The sequence below is a fragment of the Antrostomus carolinensis genome, unplaced genomic scaffold (assembly GCF_000700745.2).
Source record: "Antrostomus carolinensis isolate BGI_N321 unplaced genomic scaffold, ASM70074v2 scaffold18778, whole genome shotgun sequence".
NCBI classification, from domain to species: Eukaryota; Metazoa; Chordata; class Aves; order Caprimulgiformes; family Caprimulgidae; genus Antrostomus; species Antrostomus carolinensis.
Genome location: NW_010331118.1, coordinates 3,358 through 17,980, shown reverse-complemented (window position 1 = coordinate 17,980; position 14,623 = coordinate 3,358). Strand labels below are relative to the sequence as shown.

Sequence of the window (14,623 nt, the reverse complement as noted above, 5' to 3'; positions counted from 1 at the left end):
TGATGCTGATGGAAGCAGAGTGTTCTCAAAATCTTTTGGTTGAACTGGGGAAAGAAATAATTTTATTATGATTGTAGAGATGCCTCAGACCTCAAAGATATTTGAGCAAGAGCACAAGGGACTGGACAACTCTTTCCTGCGAGCCACTGCCTAAAAAATCCTGAAGATAAAGCAAAAGCAGAAGGGAGGGCACACCTAGTAATTCACCCAAGCAATTTTGTGGTTTAGGGTTTAGAGAGTATAGTTTTGCTCCACTTCTTCCCAGAATTTATTTTTTTTTAATGCTGGAAAGGGATGCACCATATGTGTCCACCAATTCAGATCCGAGGTCATAAAATCAAACTGAAGAGCTGCATGCTGTGACCAGTAGTCTGAGGGAGGCTGCATCTCTGTAGGGGTGATGAAAACTCAGATGTCTTCATAAGAGTTTACTCCCGAGTCCTTCAGTATTTGCACAATTGCTCTGAAATGGAGCAGAAATAGCACATGGTACTGGGATCCTGAATATATGCATTTTGTCTCTTCTCTCAGAAGCCGTAAGGACAGTTTAGAAAGCGAGAGCTCAGCAGCTATCATTCCTCATGAGCTAATACGCACGAGACAGCTGGAGAGCGTACACCTGAAATTTAACCAGGAGTCTGGAGCTCTCATTCCTCTCTGTCTAAGGTGAGTAAAACCGTCCTCCTCAGCTTGTGCTAACATGCTGCTTTTGCCTTGTGGCATTGTTTCACCATACAGACATGCATGAAGTGAGTCTTTAAAGGCCAGAGCTGAGATATTTTGCCAAAACACATTAGAAACAGATGATTCTTTGCATGTGTGCTCATCGTGGTAAGATTGTTTCTCATTCTTCTTATGTCCTCCAGTGTACCTTGAGTGCTGAAATAGGACAGGGTTAGTATAGGGATTTTTTTATTAGTCTAATGCTGGCAACTGTGTGATAAAGAAAGGGTGTTTTACTATATTCTGTCAAAGAAGACTCTTAAGTTGTTAATTCTGGCTTATGGACTCAGACACAAGTGGTTGCACAAAGCCTGTTTGCAGTCAGTTTGTGTGCAGGAGTGGTTTTTAGACAAATTATGTTACTTGCATGATTGAAGGAACAAAACATTGTGTGCATACTCTACATGTTGTCTTTTGAAGGTTCAGGCTGTACATACCACTGTAAGTGACTTTTCTAGGTTTCCACAATTTCAGTCAGCACTATTTTTAAAAATACCTGTGTCAAATGTAGTCCTTAACATAAAGATGAACTGTAGGGTAGAGACAAATGATTGCAGGTGATTGAGTTACTTTAGCTTAATGAGTTAGGTGTCTGCAGTATCAGAGTTATCAGCAGCAGGTACACACTCACCTGGGCCTGTTGAAAAGCCAATGGGATAGTTAACACAAACATATTTTATTTTACATCACAAATTTGTGAACAGTTACCACAGCTCCACTGACCAGCAGTAACTCATCAAGCAACTGTGACTCTTAGGCATTATTTATCTTACCTGAAGTTTTCTCCCTTGCATATTGGAGGCCATGCATGCGTGCCACACATGCTCTGAGCCTAAATACCAGAGTCATGATTTTCCCTTTGGAAAGCACTGAATGAAGAAAAGGAAGTGATACCATAGATGGTCATGTATATATATTTTCTAGGTATTTGCTTAAGTAATAAGGGTTACATTTCTCAAGCACCAGGGAAATTGATTACTAGGTCTTGTCACAGTAGGTAAGTTTGGCCCCACCAATTAGTCTGCTTAGAAACGCATCTTAACATTTCCACATGGTGTGGAGTCTGGATTGTCTTCTGCAGTTTTCATCTTACTGAAAGACTGGCAGTCCCCTGCCCTTACATACATCAGCACCTTCTCGTGGGGATAGGCATGCAAGTGGGATTTAGATGTATTCTAGTTCTGTAACAAGGCCCTGAGATTAAGGGGGGAGATAAGGGGGAACTGCCTGCCTCAAAATGAGGCTTGTGACCTGCTTTGTGGAGCAAATTCCTGAAAAAATTAATAGCTGCTGCCTTCAAAATGGCTTCCCATGCTGATAGCAGAAGCTGTAGTGGTATATCTTCATCATTCTGTTGAACGCTGCTCACACCCTCTCAATTCTCACACATATGTTTTCTTCCCCAGGGGAAGGCTCTTACATGGACGGCACTTTACATATAAAAGTATTACAGGGGATACAGCAATCACGTTTGTATCCACAGGAGTAGAAGGAGCCTTTGCTACAGAAGAACATCCCTATGCAGCACACGGACCTTGGTTACAAGTGAGAGAGCCTCCTTCCTTTTTCTCCCACTTCCTCCTTTACTGTGTCCTAAAAATGATCCTGCTAAGGGCTTATGTGGTTAAGAAGTGTAACAAACCTGTATTTTCTGCTGCGACATCTCTCATAGCTCTTGCGTAATATTTTCGGTAATTATGGACTGAAAAAATAATGGTGAACTGTTACTATTTATATTAATGGAACTCAAATTGATAAGCGGTGGCTGGAAAGTTCAAAAATCATCTGTGAATTTGGTAGTGTCCATTTCCTGGAGTCAGCAAACACTTTACAGGCTGTATTTACTCTTGATTTCTTCCAGAAAGGAATTTGGGGAGGCAGAGTGGAATGACCTAAACAAGAACGGAGCCAGGGCGGAAGAGCTAGAAAGCTGTGGGACTGTGATCCTACAGAGCCAAGAGCTCAGTTTTACATCATCCCTAACAGGAGAGCAGCACAGAGAACACAGCTTCTCTCAGTTTTAGCTCTTTTCTTTCATTCTTTGATAAAAGCTCATGGTTGCTTGAAGCACCCGCACATTTTCTGCACCCAGGTTTCTTTCCGTATCACAGATTTTCCTTGGAACTCCCCATCTGCTTGGTGGTGAGGGTCAGCCCTATGGAGCAGTGAAGCACTGATACAATGGTGTAGCACTATTCTAACCTTGAATTTCTTCATGGTTATAAACATATTGCGAAAAGAAAAAAGTTTTGGGGAATATATTTATTGAGAAAAGCCCATCTCTGAGGAGCTACACGCGTGCAAGTATGTCTCTGCCTTCACTCTTACTGTGGCATTCCTGCCCTGCCTCCCCTTCTGTTTGTAAGGCAGGGGGTTGTCTTAGCATTGCAGTGTTGCAGTTAACCTTCCAGTGACTTGTTTTAAAGGCATTCCACTGCCCATATTCATATGTCTGGAGGACATCATACCTTGAAATCTGTACAACTTGTAAAGGAGCTGATCTTGGCTAGAATCATCTTGTGCGTAGGGATTTTCAAAGAGGTTGCATGCTTTGATTGTACTGACTGGAAAGTACAACCCTCCTGTAATGATTAACAGCAAACGGTCAGGTTTAAGGGTGGGTCACTTGCTGTTGGTTCCTGTGCTTGCCAACACATGATACGCAGGATCTTGTGACTGTGTTAACTCCAAACATAAGAGTGTTTGTTTGCATTTACATCACATCTCAAAATGTATTGATGTGTAGAGTAGTCAGGTAACCTCTAAACAGTGAAGAATGGCAATAATTAGGTCACCATTCAGATATGTAACTAATATTAACCCTTATGAACCTGTTTGCTTCAATGCCTGCTGAAAATTATGGAAGTTTTTTGGAGTAGCTGGGAGGGAAAGATGGAGAATTGCTGGCTTCTGAGGGAGGAGCAAGATCCCTCTTTTATCTCCTACACAAGGTCAACTTATTGGATCTTCTCATCTGATGTGATCGGCTCTGCTGCTGGCTCCTGCTCTGTCCTGTGATGAGAATGAAGGAGGACAGACTGGGTGGGGGAGGAAGGGAGGCTAAAAGCAGCCCAGGACAAGAGGAGGAGCACCCAGTTGTGTGAGATACATGTGGGAGTGTCTGAGACTCTTGGCTTAATATGCAATGGAAGGCTTGATCTGTGCTCAGCAGTCCCTTGTGGTGTTGGGAGCGGAGGAGGGAGGTTCATGTGGCTTTGCTTCAGAAGTAAAAGAAGTTGTGGTGCATAAAATTTCCAAGGGAGCGAGCTATGTTTGGTTTAGTCCCTTGCAGCCTGGGCTGGCCGAGTTGGCAAGCCCCACAAAGCTTTCACAGCAAGGCCCAGAGAGGATTTTCCTCCTCCCTCACTTGGGACCCCAGGCACAGCGATGAGCTCCAAGGAGAGTTGGCGGCTGAAAGCAAATCACTGCAATGCAGGAGCTTGTTGCAAAGACAAATAAATGGAGGGACTGTGGAGAGGAACGGAGATGGCAGGCATCTCTTCTTGTGGAATTTTTACCTATCTTAGGGGAAGAATAAGAGTCTGAAAAATCCTGGCCTCGACTCTGCAGCAGGCAGAGGGTGACTCCTCTTGAGCCTGAGCTTTGGTACAGTGAAAGCCCAAACCTGCAGACTAAACACAGTACCTCCTGTTTACATCTCGTGGGCTGGAGTGGAGCATGTCCAAGGTGGGACAGGCTGGAGAGCTGCTGCACAGCCTGTCAGCCCCCGCTGCCCGGGCTGAGCAATGAGCTGAAAGTCGCTGGGCTCCAGTGGAGGGTTAGCAGCTGACAGGACTTTGGCAGGTCCCAGCACCATTCCTACCAGACAGGTGTCCGTATCACCACTGCAGCTGGCACTGGGCGGGAGCTGTTTTAGCAGTCTCAGCAGAAAAGACAAGGAGTCATTAGACCACGGAGATTGTATGCCCCATTTCTATCAACGGTCTTTCCAGGTCACATTTGAGGCATGTTAGCTGGGGAAGCCTGTCCTGCTGCTGCCCATGCTCGGGGGATGATTAGATTATTTCATCCTCCAGAGCTGTCAAATTGGCACCTCTCCCAAGTACTTGGATATTTTTAATATTTTTTTTTTTAAGTAACATTTAATTAGTTCTAAGAAGCTAAATTCTATTAAAGGTCTAAGCATGTCAGGCTGGTTTATTTCTGAACTTCTTCCACTGTGTCATGTATTGTTGAATGGGGAAATTGCTTTGACTCAGAAGTGTACAAACATATTGAAGAAGTCCTCCTTGTTAACACTACACTCCTGTTTATATGCTAGTTACTGTGGCAAAGTCTCTGATGTGTAACACTTGCATTAACATTACACATGATCAAAGGCTTCCGCGGTTCTTTCTTCCACTCCCCCTTCCCCCAGTGCTGTGACAGCAGAGCCCCCACACTGCTTCCTAAGCACCTCACCTCTCCTTTTCAAGGGGCAGATGTTCCAGATGCACAGAGAAGGGTTGTGCAGGAGGTGTCTGGCCCCATGTTGGAGGGTTAAGGATGTTGATCATGCAGACAGACTCTGACATTAACTGCCCCACACTGACGTTTGTATTTGTGGTGGAGCGTCCAAGGTTCTCGGTCCAACATCTGAGCTGTGCCAAGGGTGCAATTCATCACAGATCAACCTTGCTTGTCTCTAAACCTACCCAAAGCAAGGTGAGGTTGTGCGTGTGTTCTTCCTCCCTCCCTTAGTTATGTTCCAGCAGATGATAGAGACACTCTGTTGAAATGTGTTACTGATCAAGCCCATCCCAACAAAGTTGCCTGAGCCTTTAATACATATTAATATTATCCTGGGGTAGTTTGTGTCAAAGCCTGTCAGCATGCATCATCCTTTGGGAATTACCATCATTAAGTCTCCAGTGATGGGAGTCAGGACATGCTTCTGCAAAGCTCCTCTGCTTTTATGTGGAGCTCTCTGCCCGTCTAGCACAAAGCAGACTGTTCTCCCCTCCTACCTTGCTCACCTGGACTGCTTACTCCCCAGAGGGGAGAAGGAGGTTTGTTTAACACTACCTTTAGATAATTTCTGCTCCTGCTGCTTTAGGCTGTCATTGTTCTAGGGAAGAAAATGACACTCAAGTCTTTGATCATGTGCAACGTACATGTTACGCATCAGATATTGCTGCAGACTGACATATGAGCCAATACAGTGCAGTAAAAACAAACCTATAGTTAAAGAGTCCTCATTAACTGCAAAATCAAGTACAAAATTTAAGAAATATCTCTGCATTTTAGTCTTGCCACTGTTACACAAGTACATTTTGATACTATATCTAATTGAAACATCATATATATTTTTTACAAAGCATGCCTGCCTTGCTCAATGCACAAAGATTCAGCGTGTTTGAGGGATGAATCAGGAGTATGGAGTAAAGAAGACTCTTGCCTGTAGTACTTCCACTTTGTCAAAATTAGAAGGTGTGTAGTGAATGAGGCAGGTAATTGCAGAAAAATCACAATAGTCTCATGGCAAAGCCTGTTAAATGTTGCCCTGGAGAACTGGATCCTGTTCCTGCCTCTACTACTCTCTTCTTTCTCAATTCTATTCCAGTGTCTTAAGCTAAAATGTTCTTGGGTAGTGACTGAGTTTGTATTCCTTATTTTATGGATGGTCAGCTCGAGATCTGAGGTCTCACCTGTGTTCCTAGTGGCAGGAGGAGGCCAGGAGGAATTCCTCTGCAGGTAGCCCTGTGCCCTGCAGGGCTGAAAACACAGGGACCTGCAAGTCTTGAGATGGGCACTTGCAAGAAGTGGACATTCAGGTTCAGTTTTCTCTTTGCTCATTTTCCCATGTCTGTTCAGGAAAACCTTCCAGTCATCCTGTGAATATTAATTCAGTGCTTGCCAAGTATTCTGGCTCCACAGATGAACACCAGAAACAATTTCAGGAAGAGATTAAAATTCATTCTTGCAGGTCAGGAGAGAGAAAGGATCTCTCTGGGGTAGAGGGTCAGCCTGGGAGTTGAAGACCCATGTTCAGCTCCCTGCTTTTGGGAGATTTTCTCTGTGACTTTGTTAGGTGTCTCAGCTTCTTTTAGCCTCCTCTCCCATCTGCTGCATGGAGAGAAGAGCTTCCCTGCCTCGCAGAAATGTGAGGCTGAGCACGTCAGAGGCTGTGAGAGCGATAAGGACAGTAAGATTAGGTGCTTGCAGTGTAATCCATGCTGGCAGTAGTCGGATGGAGCATACTAAATAAAGTGGAAGAGAGTAGGAGGGAACGGGGAAACAACTTGAATGATAATGAAAGAAATGATGAGTAATGCTGCATTCAGTGAGCAGAACCATCCTGAGGACTGAGCAGGGCAGAGGTCTTGTGGGAGAAAAACAGCAGGCGATCCTGTGATTACAGATTTGGTTTGTGAGGCAGACAAACGCTGGGGCCAAATTAGCATGGCACAGGCAGTCTCTGTGCAGCCATTTCCAAAGTTTGTATGCCCAGTATCACTGCTCTCTGTGTGCAGAGGGGTTTTTTTTTTCCAGGTAATTTACTTGGTGTCGGAACGAATCCTGTTGGGCAGATGGAGGCTATGGTTCATTGGCAGTTGGCACCCTCTGATTGTCAGCACAAGGTCTGTGTCTCCATGAGCTGAGGAGCTCACAGTAGTGGTGGGGTGTTATCCTCTAGCGCTCGCTGCTGCTGGAGAATGCTGTTTGCTCACCTCCCCTGCCAGTAGGTTTGCAACGTCCAGCAGACAGCACGTGGATGCTGAGGCTGTTGAAATGGGGTTTTCCTCCAGTCCCCCTGCCTTTTGTATCACCTTTGGCTCTGGCCTCTGATCTGCCCTCCATCCTGATTTTCTGTGTCTCCGTCTTCCTGTCATCCTGGCCCATCTCTGCTTTCTTCTCCTCCTCTTCATTCAAGTTGGCAAATTCCTTCTCCTCCTCCTCCACACGGCCTGACTTCCAGCAGAAATGCTCAGAGTGCTGGGGAGTTTCCTGCTTTTAGTCTTCGTGTGCCTGGTGCCATAGCAATCCCTGGCTGCTCAGAGGAATGATCGGAGGAGAAAGTACTCCACAGCTACCTCTGCCCTGTGTTTGGGGCAGAGCTGCCTTGGGCTGGGACATGTTCCATGAAGAAGCACTTCAGTACATTTTTCTGCCTTTCACTGAAGGGCTATGGACAAACAGTGACTTTCAGAGGCTTCTGACTCAGCAAAGCATTTGCATGATCGGGAGAAAGACTTTCCCTTCATCTCCAGAGCGTTTTTTTGCTACGCTTCATCACCCTCCTCATAAGGGGTAGTTCTTGTGCTTTGCAACAAAATAATCATATGCATTTATTAGTACTGTCAAAAAATATTTTTTCCAAAATACCTCTCTGAGATAACTTGATTCCTTTTCCCATAAAAAGCCTTTTAAAAAAATCAAAAACAAGGCATCCAGCATGGAAAAATAAGTTGAGGCTTAGAACAGCAAGGTCAGACTTCTCAGAAAATGTTAAATGTGCCTGTAGGCAGATAGGTACATGGAGGCTGTGGGAAGCATTCAGGAGCTATCAACATGCGCTATCTGTGCTGGCAGTCGTGGGGGTGGGGGGGATTACTGTGAGCAGGGTCATGGGGGACGATCCATTCTTTTGGTTTGGCAACCTAAGTGAAAAATCTGGGAAAGAAGATGAGACTGAGTCCAGTCTTTAAATATTTTCAGTTTTTCTTGCTGAAACAAAAGACTTAAAGAAACCAAAAGTTGAAAAAAAATCCTTTTGTATTGAATGAAACCAGAAATAGATTTTCTTCAATAAAAACAGCCAAAAAAAATCTAGTTTTGCAGAATAGAGCTGGAGTTTTTAGAAGGTTTGCCTCCTCTAATCAATATTTGAGGGATAAAACACTCACCTAGGATATGCGAAACTCATGTTTTATTCTTTTACTTTTATTTGAACCCCTAATTCTGCTTCTTGGCTTTAACAGGCACCACAACTATAGGGTATTTTGGTTCTTCCTCAGCTCATCCAATTGGAGTAGTTCCACATCATATAAAACACTGAATTAGTCACAGAGACAGAGAGCACAAGAGAATGACTCTTTTCCGGCAGAGTTAGGACATTCCCCTGGAACTGAGCACATCTGGTTCTTTTCTCTGCTATACCACATGTTAAATCATTTATGCACATTGGCATAATGGCAGCAGCAGAGGTTCAAAGCAACATTTGAAAGAGCTACTCTGATGCTTGAGATGTTTGCCTGTAAGTGACAGCGATGGGTCGAGTCCTCTCTTGAAGAGATAGGGATTCATTTTTGGTCTCCCCAAACCTGAGTGGATGTGTTATGCCTAGCATGGTGAGTTTAATGACAACACCCACAAATGGGTTTGTCATGAACAACTGCAACCTGCTGTTCCCCAAAGCCGTTTTATGCATCTTTCCAAAAAAAACCTTTTTCAGAATCTTTTGGATGGCTTCCCCCAAATTCTCGAGCAGATCTTGGGCAATCTAAACTAACACTTTCCAGTAAGTTTATTGTCTTCCTCAAGCACTCCCCAAAACCTCACTGCATCATCCCTTTGTGTTCTTCTTTCTCACTGCTGAATGAGACGCTGCGGAAAACTTACACTAGGGTAAAAATGTCCCGTTAGATCATCACAGTCCTCCTTGTATCAACTCTCCTGCAGCATGTTCTTTAGTACTTTGTCCAGGCTGGTTTTGGATGAGTCAAGTTCTTCCTAAGCCGACTGACTACCCCACCACCTAATGCACCTCCCTTGCTACTCAAACTACATTTTTGCTATTTTGTGTAGGTTTTCTTCCACCCACTTGGAGCATTCCCTGAAATGCCTGTTCTTCCTTTGCATTTTCACTCTGAAATAATTGGTATTGCCTATTGTCTTGGCTCCGTTGTCAGCCCCGTCCCCAACAGAACTTTGTGTTCACTGAAAGCAGCTCTTTCTGCAAAACAGATCTCACCAGGCTGGCCTTTAAGGAGCCCAGATCCCTGGGATCAGCCTTGTAGTTGGGAATGTCACGGAGAGATCCCACAAGGTCAAAATCTTTCAACATTGTCATATACTTCCTCTTCTGGGATTGTAACATCGCAATGTGAAGCAATAGGGTCCCTGAGGCATCAGTGAGTGGATGTTTTTCCTTTACAAGGAGGGTTGCGAATCTCCTGGAAGAGCAACAGTGGAATTTCCCATCAAAGGTGTGTGTTGCTGGTACCTTGGAGGCTGTAATGAGAGCTGTGGCGGATTCAGGCAGCAAGGTGGCCTCTTCAGACAGTGTTAGGGCTGGGCGGGACATAGAAAGATGCAGTGACAAGGCCTGTGCCCTGAACCACTTACAGGCAAAGCAAAACAGTACAAAGAAGGCCAAGCCAAGGGGACAGCAGAGAGATGGGCCAGGGGATGTTTGTGGCACAAAGCATGATTCATCAGGGGGTTTTATTGGTAATGTTTCATTTCCATGGGAAATACTGATGCGCTTTAACTTCACTTTTTGCTGTGCTGTTGACAGGAATTAAGCTGAAACATTTTTAGGGCAAAAGGTGCTGGATATTTGCAGATGTAACAGATGACATGTGGCTTAGGGTACAACTGCTCCATCTATTCCAGGCATAGCACCTGGATGGATGAACCCTTCTAGTTTCTTAGAAGGGTTAGTATGGTTTACACAGGGGTTTATTGCAAGGTGTCCCCACCTTCTCTGGCTGAGCCGTACAAGCCAGCTCTGTGCGAAGTCCAGAACTAATAAAACATGGTTTCCTTTCTTTGACAAACCTGCTAGAAAAGCAAGTGGCAGTCTTTAATGCAAACAGAGCACTAGGGCAAAGTGTGGGATTGTTTGGTTTGTTTCTAAGTAGGCAAGAAAATTGGGTATTATCAGTAAAAGCACACCTTGCTTAACTGTCCCTGGGCCAATCGCTTGGGTCTTTCCCTGGACAAAGCATGATTCCTGAAGTTGGACAGAGCTGCAGCTCAATTCCTAGCTCAGCTTCTGAGAGTCTTCCTTGATCAAAGACTCACCAGCTGTGCCAACCTTTCAACATTGGTGTGACCTCTGCCCCTAGTCAGCCTTTCCTGAGCGTTTCAAGCCCTCATGGTAAAGTTGAACCCTATAGTGAGAGATGGGGTGTTAACTCTGGGGTGGTACCCATAAGCTGACTATAAAGTCTTTAATGTTTTACTAAACACCAGTTGCTTTCAAAGTCAGCCGAACTGGTCTAGAGCCCCATGACCTTGTGTACATTTTTAGATCTCATCTGGTTTTGTGCACTCGCAGCCATGTACCTGTAACGAGTCACGATACAGGTTTCTCAACTATCTGCGGGTATGAAAGCTTCAACACCGAAAGCTTCCACACAAGCTCCTTCAGTTGACCTGTAGGTAAGCCCTGTAGGTAAGAAGCAGGTTTCAGCAAGCTCACGTGGGACTTGCCACGAGAGGGAGACATCATGCACACAGCCCCTGTATTCTCTGAACACATCTATCTACCCGAGTAAGACAGCCTAGCCCGGTATTTTTTAACATGTCTGGACACATGCAGCTATTAGTGAGGTGGTGAGAACCCAAACTTTGGACCTCAGTTGTGTGGTAGGTGCCTGTGATAGAAAACAGGGACTTATCTTTTGGCTAGTCATCGTCTTCCAAGCATCTGCAGCATGACTAACAGTCACAGAGCCGCAAAGCACACAGAAAATGGAGTCTGGGTCTGCTAGCAATGGGAGAGCATGTGTGTGGTCCTCTCTGGGTCAGGTCAAGAAGATCCTGGTGCAAGCAGGACCATGCAGCACTGAAGGAGATGTTTCAGATACCCACAGCTGGCTGGCGAGGCCGTTCCCTGTTCACACTGCAAACAGCCACTACAGAGGCTGAGCTACACCCTGTAACCAGCTTCAGCAGGCTGGGCCGGCAGGAGTGTTTGCACAGAGCTGTGAAAACACGGCGCTGCAAGCGCCCAAGCGCCGTGGCACCCGGGACGCCGCCGCCGCTCGGGAGAGCTCCTTTGCTTCCTCAACACCAGCCGAGAGATTTCATGGGAGAAAAGGCCTGTTCAGTGCACATGGGATGGCTTCGTTTGCCCTCCAGATTGCGTCAGCTCTTCCCATGGCTGCAGCACAACAGCGGGGCTCTGTTTTCCTTTGGGAAGGGAATAAGCTGCTTCATCATTGTGATCTCTGTGCAGTGTCCTGTTGATAAGATCAGTTAACGGCATTGGAGGAAAACTCTAGATTCAGGTCTGAAATAGAAAGTGAACGGGGCCTATTTGTTTAATTTGAGCTTCTAAGGTTTAAATCCCAGAGGAAATTAAATTAGGTGCCTAGAGCAATGGCAGTCTGTCATGTTTATTTGCTGGGAATGTCACCTTTAATATCATGCACATGTAATGTGCGTGTGTTAATGTAATGGGGTATCATACTGTGCAGGAGCAGGCATGCTAGAAGAACTGGAAACCTGAAATATTGTGAGTGAAGGAAGCTGAGATGGGATTGGATTTATTCTCATCCTTCCGTAGAAGCAAAGACTTTCTCAGCAGCATGAAGGTGGTTTCGCTGATGGCAGGTGGGGATGGCAGCCTGATCTATGAGCACAGGCCATAATGCTCTTGGGCTGTTTTGACTGGGCATCTTCTAAGGACAAATCTTGTCTAGATGTGAATCCAAGTTGACAATCCTTGTTGCTTCAAAGCCCTCTTCAGCAGCTGGCATGTGGGTGGCTGTGTGATTTCCCCCTACATCCTTGGGAGACCTCAAGTGCCATTTTCTGTGCCGAGGGACATGGCTACTTGTACATTTGGTTACACCTGTGCTTTGGAGACTCCCTCCTTCTCCAGGAAGGAGAGCACGTCTCCCCAGCAGTGTAGGGTAGTAGGGTTTGGGGTGGTTTTTTCCTGACTTGGGTTGCTGAGGACAGGCTGTGAGTGACACACTGTGTGAATGTCACTGCAGCAGTTTGTCATTGCAGCCTGTGACGCCTGCCCTCCACCAAAGTTAACTGCCTGTGCAGGGCTTGCAGAACAGCGCTGCGCTCTTTTCTCAGCACACTTCATAGAGCGCAGGCTGCCATTGCTCTGATTCCACAAATGTGGTCCAGGAGACAGCTGAGCTGTGGACTCCTGTCCCATTCCACTTGTCAGACCCTTCAGGGAGCCAGTTCAGCTCACTAAATCAGTGGAATTTGGGTTACCAGAACTCCCTGAGAGAGGTCAGTGAGTTGCAGATGGGCTCAGCCATCTCAGGGGGTTGTACTGCAGGTCAGCTCTGGCCACAGTGCTCCACGTACATTTGTCCCTACTCTGGGAGTCTGTGGCTTAGCCAGGACCTGGCCTGTCCTCCCCTTCACTCTCTCCACCCTTTGCAGTTTACCATTGCACACCCTGTCTTGTTTTCCTCCAGCCTCAGAGCAGCTGGCTGCCTCGCACACGTGGTTCTCTCCTGCCTCTGGCACCTTGGGAGCACCCAGGGGTCTTCCTGCTGCGCTCGTCTTCTCTCTCTCACCTATCCCAACCTCTGGCATTTTTGCTCATCTGTGGATGGCTGAATATTGATTTCCTCCTTGCCTGATTGCTGTGAATACCAATTCCTCCTCCTTTTTCCGGCTGCTCTGTAGATTTTGATGTCTGCCAAATTGTTTTCATTCCCTCACCCCACTGCAGGCTGCACCTCCGCAGAAACCGATCTGCTCCACGCAGACTCACCTATCCCAACCTCTGGCATTTTTGCTCATCTGTGGATGGCTGAATATTGATTTCCTCCTTGCCTGATTGCTGTGAATACCAATTCCTCCTCCTTTTTCCGGCTGCTCTGTAGATTTTGATGTCTGCCAAATTGTTTTCATTCCCTCACCCCACTGCAGGCTGCACCTCCGCAGAAACCGATCTGCTCCACGCAGAACCCCAGCTCCCCACCCAGCTCTTCCTTCTGAGCTGAGCGATCGGGTTGCCCTCCTGCCTCCGACACGGACAGACGGCTTCCTTCTCCTGCAAAGAGTCAACAAACGAGTGTCTCCAGTTCGACAGGCAGGATAGTTACAGGCTCCTGCAAGGAGGCTGCAGTAGTTTGCAGTGGTACTGCGTGTTTCAGTGCAATGTTTCTCAGCTTGCCAGTCTGCAGATTGGTGCCAGGTTGCAGAGTTCTGTCCAAAGCAGTAAGCTCCTGGCACCTACCTGAAGCAGGTTTTTTCACAGGCTTGAGATACAAGCAGAAAAGCCTGATGGAGGTGCCTGCATCCATGTTGAGCAGCTGGGTCATAAACCCTGGCCTGGAGCCTGCTGCAGGTTGAAGCTAAGCAAAGAGGGGAATGTGGTAGAGAAGGGAATTTGCAGTTCACTCATTCCCTGGGAAATCTCTGTGCAATGGCAGCAGGATCTCAAGGTTGAAGGGGAGAGAACTGCAGACATCTGGCAGCTTTTGTATCTGGATTTGGATATCTTCTCTTGCCAACTAAAGGAAGAAAAGGAGACCAGAGTCTTCACTTTCTCTTTCTGACCAATAGCCCTGCTTGTGTGTTACCAAGATGGAGCCCAGAGGCTTCCAGTTGCCAAACAGCCCATGGCATCCTGATGGTCACTTGCTCCACACTGATGTTACTGGCACTGATGTTACTGGTGGGTGTGGGAGGTGGCTTCCTGCACGGAGGTGGGGCAGCCTGGCTGCGCCTCTTACAGAGGTGAGCTGGAGGGGATAGTGGAGAGCAGTGGGGCTGGGCACTCAGCTCTGTCAGTGTTTGGTGCTGGAGCAGTCCCTTCTCTGTTAGTGAGCACAGAGCTCATGGCTGGGGAGAACACAGAAAGGGAAGGGTGAGAAAGGGGGCACGGGGATGGTGGTTGCTTCAGGATGGAAGGCAATGCCAGAGACAGAGGAAAGGGTGTAGCAAAGGAAGGAAAGGAGGAGCAGGGGGGAAGAAACAAACCTGTAGGCTGAATAATGTGCTGGATACTGCTGCAACCTAACTCCCA

At 46.4% G+C, this 14,623-nt stretch overlaps 1 protein-coding gene across 1 annotated transcript in view; it reads left to right on the top strand.

Annotated features, from left to right (window-relative positions):
- SUFU (SUFU negative regulator of hedgehog signaling) overlaps positions 1-14,623 on the top strand; it is a gene marked incomplete at its 5' end in the record, with an annotated part of 59,863 nt that overhangs the window by 44,192 nt on the left and 1,048 nt on the right. The window contains 2 exons of the mRNA XM_010173128.1: positions 532-666; positions 2,130-2,268. Coding sequence (XP_010171430.1) covers positions 532-666; positions 2,130-2,268 — 274 coding nt within the window. The remainder of the gene's footprint in view (positions 1-531; positions 667-2,129; positions 2,269-14,623) is intronic.